We start from the raw sequence: 7,821 nt of genomic DNA, 5'->3' as shown, positions 1-7,821 counted from the left end.
CGCGGCGCAAACGATCTCAAAGCACACGTTCATAACAAATACAAATATCTTACTGCACAAGAGATAACTAAACGCATGGAAAAAAAAAAAAAAAAAAAAAAGGCACAAGACATTTTCAATGAGCATTACATTCCAATGGTGCTGCGACAAATAGAATGGCTAGAATTCTTTATTTCCATCCAGCTAACTAAAGTAATTAGTCTGCTTATCAAAATTGAGGACTATAATGTTAGTCCTGGCCTTTCTACGCCGCTTGCGAGGACGTTGCTCTTTCCTGCTATCGTCCTCCGCTTCAACTTGAACCCCCTGCTCTGCTGTCTTTCGATCCACTTGAGTGCCTTCATCCTTGTAAATTGTATCCCGCTCACGTTTCAGGGCACTGCAAAGCTCCTCGATTTTCAGCTGAGCTGCGATGAGCCGAGCCTCATAATCCTCGTCCGTGCCACCCTGATCCTGCGGCGAATCATCATCTTCCTCGAGGGGCTGAGTCGCATAATCCTCGCCCGTGCCACATTGACCCTGTGGCAAATCGTCATCATCTTCTTCGTCAGGTTGTGATGCTGGCACATATTCAGGCTTCGCCAATGCACGCTTGCCTAGTGCCACGTCCGAAGGAAAAGTCGGAGACCAATCTTCCTTCGGTACCTGTGTAAAAGGTACCATCTCCTCCGACAATACCCCCACTGGCTTCGCCGTCGAAGTGGATTCCTCCTCCTGCTGTCTTTTCAGCGCAGCAAGGCGCTTAGCTTCACGCAAGTCGATGATAGGACGAAGATGGGACATAATGAAAAATATTGTGAAAATTTGTAGGAAAGTGTTTGTGTTGGGCAGATGAATGAGAAAGAAAGAATGAGGAATCAACCTCGTTCATCTCTCACCTTGGACATCCATCCATCACTCATTCCCATCCGCATCATCTCATTGGTCCATGGGACATCAGATGATCTCACAATTTTGATCAGATGGTCTTGACTGTATGATGTCACGAAAAAAAAAAAAAAAAACTCATGCACAATCAACCTAATCTACGCGATTCAAAATCTCTGCAGTACAACTCACTCTGCCTCATATGCCATACAAAATCCTAGAACTCGTGCCTCGTTCTCCAAGGGGAGGGGGAGCTGTCGCATATTTCACCAAAGTTCACTGTATATTTAGTTTAACAAGTGTATCTTCAGCTCACTATTATATTTAATACAAATAAATACCTAATCGGTGTGGTGTGTGGAGCCACATCTCTTTCTCACTTAATTCTGAACCCCAAAATATCTCAGTCCTTGAAAAATCTCTTTGATACTCCCGCGGTGTGCTTGGAGTCGTTACCCTGCTGGAAAATCATATCCTGTGGCCGAATTCCATACCACTCTTGCGTCAATGGAACACACTCCTCAAGGATCTCGACATACAATTCAGCATCCATTCTTCCATGGATTTATGAGATGAAACCTGGCCCTGAATAGGTCATGCAACCCCACATAAAGAGATGGCCTCCTCCGAACTTGAGTGTTTCATCCACGAGCCGGTCTTGTGCACCGACTTTTGTGTTTTTCCAAACCCAGACCTTGCCATCTGAACCGTATCGGTTGATCCTGGTTTCATCTGTCCAAAGGACCCGTTTCCAGTCATCGATTGTCCAATGCTCATACATAATAGAATTGACCAAGGTGGACGCGGGCAATCGTCTACTTGGGACGGGCAAGCAACGTTAACCCAGTTATGCTTTCCGTGTGGAGACGCGACGTGATTTGGGCTCGCGTAGCAGACGCGGGGTAATCACAAGCCACTAGGGTCAATTGAAGGGAGCGCTAGTCTGTCCTCAACCTTAATTCGTGACACCACCCCATCCTTTGGTGCTACCTCGCAATTTCCCCCCAACTATTTCTCAAACACCACCCAAGTGTCGCATCCCTCCCAGCTTGCTGCCAACTCTTCCCCCCCTTCGACTACCACGCAGTCCACTCTGGGCTCTGCCCTCCCATCGCGCAACACCCCCAAGTACGCTTTTCCTCAGCCAGCCAACCCTCAGGGTTCTCCTGCCTATCAGTTCTCGCACTCGTCTTCCACTAGTGCTGTCCATGCTTCCCTCCTACCGCCCTTTACGTCCCCCGCAGTTCCACCCTCTTCCACTCGCGCCTCTCCTCAAAGAGAGTCGGCCTCGGCGAGTAGGAAACGCGCCAACCTCAGCCACACTATCTGGGGTAAGCAGCCTTCCGAAGCGTCCGAGTCCGAGCAGGAAATCGAATCCCATGCTCCAAGGCGTGTTGCCCTGGACAAGTCCCGCAAGGACCAGTCTTCGTCCCTAGACCTCCTGGACGCGCACGACGATTACTACATTCTCGAGCGGCGTTTCCACAAGCAAGCCGCCACTGTCAAGGCCCTCGAGGCTGAGAAGTCTGCCATGCAGAGTCGCCTGTCTCAGGCCGAGACGGATAACTCTGCTATGCGCGCTGAGATTGCTGACATACGCGCTCAGCTTGCTGAATTCCTCGCTCTCGTCCGTGTCGCACCTACTGCTGCACCTACCCCTGTTCCGGCTGCTGCTTCTGCTTCCGCCGCTCCTGCCCGCCCCCAGCCTCAAGCCAGAGCTGGACCCTCTGTTGCCGTTGCCGCCGCTGCTGCTGCTCCTGCCGCTGCTGCTGGTTCGCCCTCCGGCTATCTTGCTGCTGCGCGCTGTGGACTTTCCGCCGCTCAGTTGGAAGTCATCCGCGGCATGAAGCCCGCTCCCCGCCCATTCCGAGCTCGTGCTCCTGCTGGTGTCACTCCAGCTGCCTCTTCTCTCGTCCGACTGTACTTTGGGAATGTGCAGTCGTGCCCTCTTGGCCAGTTCAAGGCCACCTTTCGTGCGTTGCGCATCCGCACCTCGGCTATTGCCAATATTGCCTTTGTGGGCAAGGCCATCGTCGAGTTGATGGTGGATGTCGCATGCCACGACACGATCGATCGATACTTGGCAAGTGATCGGTCGACTCTTGGCAACGCGCACGACCGTTACATGAAGGCAATGAGAAACATATATATATATCCCATAGTTCTGTACCTTTTATTCCTTATCTAGCAACTTCAATATATCCTACGCTTCCTTTGATCTTGTTTCCTAAACCACACACCCCTCTCCTTGTTCTATCTTGCCGTGTTTAAGAAGGTCATTTTGACTCTGACTAAGCATAGATTCATGACAGTGGAGTCGCATTACCGTGCTTCACTCATTGCAAAGATGCAGGAATTTACATTCTGTCATCTTCCCAACTACAGTAGTAGCGCTGTACATTGCGCGCCTAACATTCCTATTGGCACTGCTACGCGATTATCACCTGGTGCTGGCCCTTTGTATGCATATATATGCATCAAATGAACCTGTGGAGAAGATAAATAAGAGGAAAAGAATGATTCTTTATTCAGCTGAATTCCTCCTAGCTGTGCTTCCTCATTAATTTTGGCAAATGCTCCAACCGTTTTCATGGGCTTATAGCCCTCCCTTGCCGGTTGGCTGCCTTGGTCTACAGACTCCTTTTTCTTCTTCTGGTCGTTCTGCCAATGGAAACACTTGTCCAGCGGGTGCTTGAGCCTCAGCGTCTTACACTTCTCGGAATACGTACAGACCTTCGAATCTGTCTTGTGTTTCTTTTGACTTCGTTCACGACCATGGTCCTCATTCGAGTTCGACCTCTTGTTCTGCAAATGAACAGCTGCCTTGTCCTCATTCTCAGTTCTTGTCTTGCCTTGCGTGCGCTCTGCTGCTTGAGCACCGACCTTGTCGCCATACTTCTTGATGAACCACAATGCGTGGTCAGTCCTTGTTCTGTCTAACGCACCTGGCGTATCAACTAGAAACTTGAGGTATGACTTGGTTGACTTGATCTTGTCGAACGAACCGTACTCCTTCACAGTGGCCTGGAAGCCAATGTCCGATAGGTGATTGCACAGTGCCATAACCAAGAGGGCACAACCATCATCCGGAAACTCTGCGGCCTCGAGTAGTGGTCGTAGACGTTGGGAGAAAGCCAGAAGACTCTCATCAGCGAGATGAGCCTCTAGCAGCTCGAACTTGAAGGCCTTGTTGAGACAAGTAACGACCTGACTCCACGTTCTCTCTGCATAGAAAACTCCATGATGAGATCCGTGTAGTCCTTAGCTAGGCCACTGACCTTGATCAGAGCGCTAGCCATGTAGTCCCATGCCATCTTGTCAAATAAGACGACCGTGAGATTCCATTCGTAGAATTACTCTGAAATTCACGACTCTTGTGGCGATCTCCTTAATCATATCTTCTACAGGCACCTTGGATACATCCAGATCTAAGACAGGAGCACCAGTGAATGCCTTCTTCTTGACCTTTGAGTAATCAATCTCATCAGAGTCGTCCAGGAGTGGAATGTTGTCCTCTTTGAAGATACGATGGAGCGCATCGTGCTCTGGAATCGACGGGTTCCACTTGACGGTAATTCGATTGCCCTTTGGCTCTTGTACCTTGACGATCTTGCTCTCAACGTATCCATATGCTGCCTTGAGAGCGTCTTCTAGTTCCTCGATGTCTTTTCGCAAATCATCTACTTCATCCATCAAAGCCTTCAACAATGACTCTTTTTGCTCCATGAGCTTTTGGAGGGCATCGTCTTTAATTGACTTATCAAGCTGAACTCTACGTAGACGCTGCTTAGCATCATTAAACCCCACTAATAGTAGACCCTTTCCACTGGTCTTCTTCACCAGACGATTTTGGTAGGCCTGGAGAAGCTTGAGGAGATCATCTTTCGTGGGGTTGCCCTCATTTCTGATTTCGATCTCTTCCTCCTCCTCGTCTTCCATCGCTAGCATTTGAAGCAACCGGTTCAGGGATTCTACTTCCTTGGAGGTGTCTTGCCGGAGATCGTTCGTATCGATTTCGAAGACTTGACCGACGTCTTGAGGAGCCGGAGACATGCCTTGCTTGGGATCGCCTTGCATGGATGGATGGATGGGTGGATGGTTTGGGAGGATGGATTATGGGATAGCTCTTGAAAGGCCTTGAAAAAAATGTAATGTTTTATGTACTTCAGTGTGAGTCAAGGAGACAAAAGAGCGTTGTTGTTTATTATGCTCCCAGTAGGGGTTTTTATAGCCCCGACCTGGGGTTTGGAGTATTAGATAGTATAATAGTCTCATGAATAAAAATGGAAGTGGCCTAAATATGAAGGTTCACTCCCAGTACAGTCCCAATTTGGGGTCTGGACAAAACAGTTGTACCCTTCAGAACCGAATAGTTTGGACCTCGGAGGATGTTGTGCTGGGCAAGAATCGTACTGAGCCGCTTAGTGAGGATCGTAAACATGATCTTCCTAGCGTGCTCTAGAAGCGTAATCGGTCGGATATCAGCCATGCTACCGGACCATTCTGCTGCCTTTGGGATACAGTAAATTCGTCCAGTGCGCCAATCCTTGGGAACATGACCCTGGGTGACACAACCCGCGACCAGTTGGTGCAAAATGTGCTTTCCGACTTGTCCTTGTTTCTGAAATAGGTCATTTGATAGCCCTGATGCACCCGGCGCCTTGTACTTGGGCGCTTCGTCCAGTGCCTCCTCGAATTCCTCGTACGTTAGTGGGTCCATGAGCGTGGAGTACCACTCCTCGTCGATCCACTCCTTGGGCCGATACTTTTGTTCCCATCTGAACCCAGGCTCCAAAGGCTGTGCAGAGCGAGGCCCATGCCACTTGATGAACAAGGAGTGAATGGATGATTTGAAAAGGAAAAAAGGCGTGGGTCTGGTCACGTGAAGAAGATCTCAGCATCGCAAATGATATACAGAATATATTTTATCGCAAATCATATACAGTGTGCGTAGTTGTGCGTTAGACTCCTGTATTCAAATTATTCGACCATTCAGATTGGGAGTTTCCTTACTCTACAACTGTAAATGAACTATCTCCAAGCGCAACAATACAAAGCTACAATCCAGGAACGCTTACTTGAATAATGCTTACCAGATGTGGTAGGGGGAACGAACATAAAAGGATCAAAAAGCAACGTCGCTACGAACGCTTGGCTGCCGCAAGCCAGTTATTATACCTCTTATTCAAACCTTAATAGTGAAGAGTAACGTAGTTGTGCTGTAAGTGACGAAGCGTGACCTTTTTTTTTTTTTCCGCCTCATTGTGATGCAACTAAAGAGGCATTCTTTTTCTAATTTCAACCACGACTATATTCACACCATTCTCTCTTTGCTCTCTTCCCAGTACTTCTCTTTCGTCTATTACCTTGTACTCTTTCCGCTCTCCACCATGACCAAACATCTTACACACCGTCACCATGTGCATCGACTGCACACGTAAGTCACTCTTGTCCTTTACCGATTGCTGCCTCAAGCTGGCCGAATGCAAGGTTCTCTAACATTGTTCCATTATCCTTTCATGCATGGTAGACTTGGTCAATGGATGCCAAAGGACCATCAAGTCCACCGAGATTGGCTTGGTGGAATTATCAAGGACGTTGACGCTTCGAACAAACCTTTGCATCCAGTCATCCAAGAGTTCCAGCAAATGGTTGAGACCAACCCTCGCGTGTACATGCTGCTCGAGTCCATGTTTGAGGAGGTGCCTCACAAGGAGCCATACAATAAGGACCCCACGGGGCGCCCTGAGATCCGCGATTATCGCCACTTCCTGCGTGTGCTCAACCACCTTCTCACCACGGCACCTTCAATGAACGATAAAGCGGAGCGCATGGGTTTGGTTGGTATACCCATCAACGCCCTGCTCGACTGGCCCATGGGCACGCCTAGTGGCTATGCCACATTCCTGGACCCCGATATCAACAACGTGCTCAAGAAGGTGCTCAACGCCTGGGGTGAGTTTCTCAAGTCACCCGAGTCCGCCTATGTCCTCGACGACTCGCCCAACGGCTGGTTTGGCCGATCAGGACAAAAGGACGTTGCAAGCGTCGCCAATGTTGGCGTCAAGACTGGACAGCAGCAACAGCGCCTGACCTTTGAAGAACTGTTTGTCTGCGATCCATCGGCTCCGCACCATGGATATGCCTCGTGGGATGACTATTTTACGCGCCGGTTCCGCGAAGGTGTCCGGCCCGTGGCCTCACCGGACGACGACAACGTGATTGTCAACGCCTGCGAGTCCCAGCCCTTCTGCCTGCAACGAGATGTCAAGGCGCGTAACAAGTTTTGGTTGAAGCACCAGCCATACTCGGTCCTGGACATGCTTGCTCACGACGAGCTCGCTCACCAGTTTGTCGGAGGCACCGTCTATCAGGCATTCCTAAGCGCACTCAGCTATCATCGCTGGCATACCCCCGTGAGCGGTCACATCGTGAAGACCTATGTCGTCGACGGCACATACTACTCGGAGCCCTTGTTTGAAGGCGTCGGCGACCCGACTAAGCAAACTCAGAGGATTGACGTTGCAGCCGAGGATCCCGCCCAGGGATATCTGACTGCCACCGCGACCCGAGCCCTGATCTTCATCCAAGCTGACAATCCAGTCATTGGGCTGATGGCGTTTATTGGCGTCGGTATGGCCGAAGTGTCGACGTGCGATATCACGGTTCAAGAAGGCGATCACGTCAAGAAGGGCGACGAGATTGGCATGTTCCATTTTGGCGGATCAACCTATTGCCTACTCTTCCGCAAGGGTGTCAACGTCACCGGGTTCCCAAGCACAGACAAGGATGATAATGTTCCCGTCAGGAGCCAACTGGCTGTAGTTCATCCTTAAGAGTTAAGAGATGGTGCTTTTAGCTGAGGATAAGAGCTATGTCGTAAAATCGGGTATGTTTGTTGCATTAAATGTCATTAGAGAACTAAGGTTGCGCTATGCAAGGTTGCGATCGATG

General features: G+C 49.7%; 4 protein-coding genes across 4 annotated transcripts; 2 read left to right on the top strand and 2 right to left on the bottom strand.

The window, feature by feature from the left end:
• Nucleotides 1-183: 183 nt before the first annotated feature.
• On the bottom strand, nt 184-783 carry BC939DRAFT_471811 (uncharacterized protein; the record flags this gene model as incomplete). Its single annotated transcript, XM_051558238.1, has 1 exon — nt 184-783. The coding sequence occupies one exon, from the start codon at nt 781-783 to the stop codon at nt 184-186; it is 600 nt and encodes a 199-aa protein (XP_051405835.1).
• Nucleotides 784-1,716: 933 nt separating this feature from the next.
• Nucleotides 1,717-3,098, top strand: BC939DRAFT_508974 (uncharacterized protein; the record flags this gene model as incomplete). Its single annotated transcript, XM_051561071.1, has 3 exons — nt 1,717-1,755; nt 1,955-2,961; nt 3,056-3,098. 3 exons carry the CDS (start codon nt 1,717-1,719, stop codon nt 3,096-3,098), a joined length of 1,089 nt encoding a protein of 362 aa, XP_051405834.1.
• Nucleotides 3,099-4,002: 904 nt separating this feature from the next.
• Nucleotides 4,003-5,053, bottom strand: BC939DRAFT_91929 (uncharacterized protein). Its single transcript, XM_051561997.1, has one exon. The coding sequence runs from the start codon at nt 4,942-4,944 to the stop codon at nt 4,186-4,188; it is 759 nt and encodes a 252-aa protein (XP_051405833.1). The 5' UTR covers nt 4,945-5,053; the 3' UTR covers nt 4,003-4,185.
• Nucleotides 5,054-6,257: 1,204 nt separating this feature from the next.
• BC939DRAFT_508972 (Phophatidylserine decarboxylase-domain-containing protein) lies at nt 6,258-7,703 on the top strand (the record flags this gene model as incomplete). Its single annotated transcript, XM_051561070.1, has 2 exons — nt 6,258-6,304; nt 6,398-7,703. The coding sequence occupies 2 exons, from the start codon at nt 6,258-6,260 to the stop codon at nt 7,701-7,703; spliced, it is 1,353 nt and encodes a 450-aa protein (XP_051405832.1).
• Between the last annotated feature and the right edge of the window lie 118 nt (nt 7,704-7,821).

The sequence above is a fragment of the Gamsiella multidivaricata genome (genome assembly GCF_025024155.1).
Source record: "Gamsiella multidivaricata strain RSA 2152 chromosome Unknown BC939scaffold_180, whole genome shotgun sequence".
Lineage (NCBI taxonomy): Eukaryota > Fungi > Mortierellomycota > Mortierellomycetes > Mortierellales > Mortierellaceae > Gamsiella > Gamsiella multidivaricata.
This window is presented reverse-complemented; position numbering and strand designations above follow the sequence as displayed.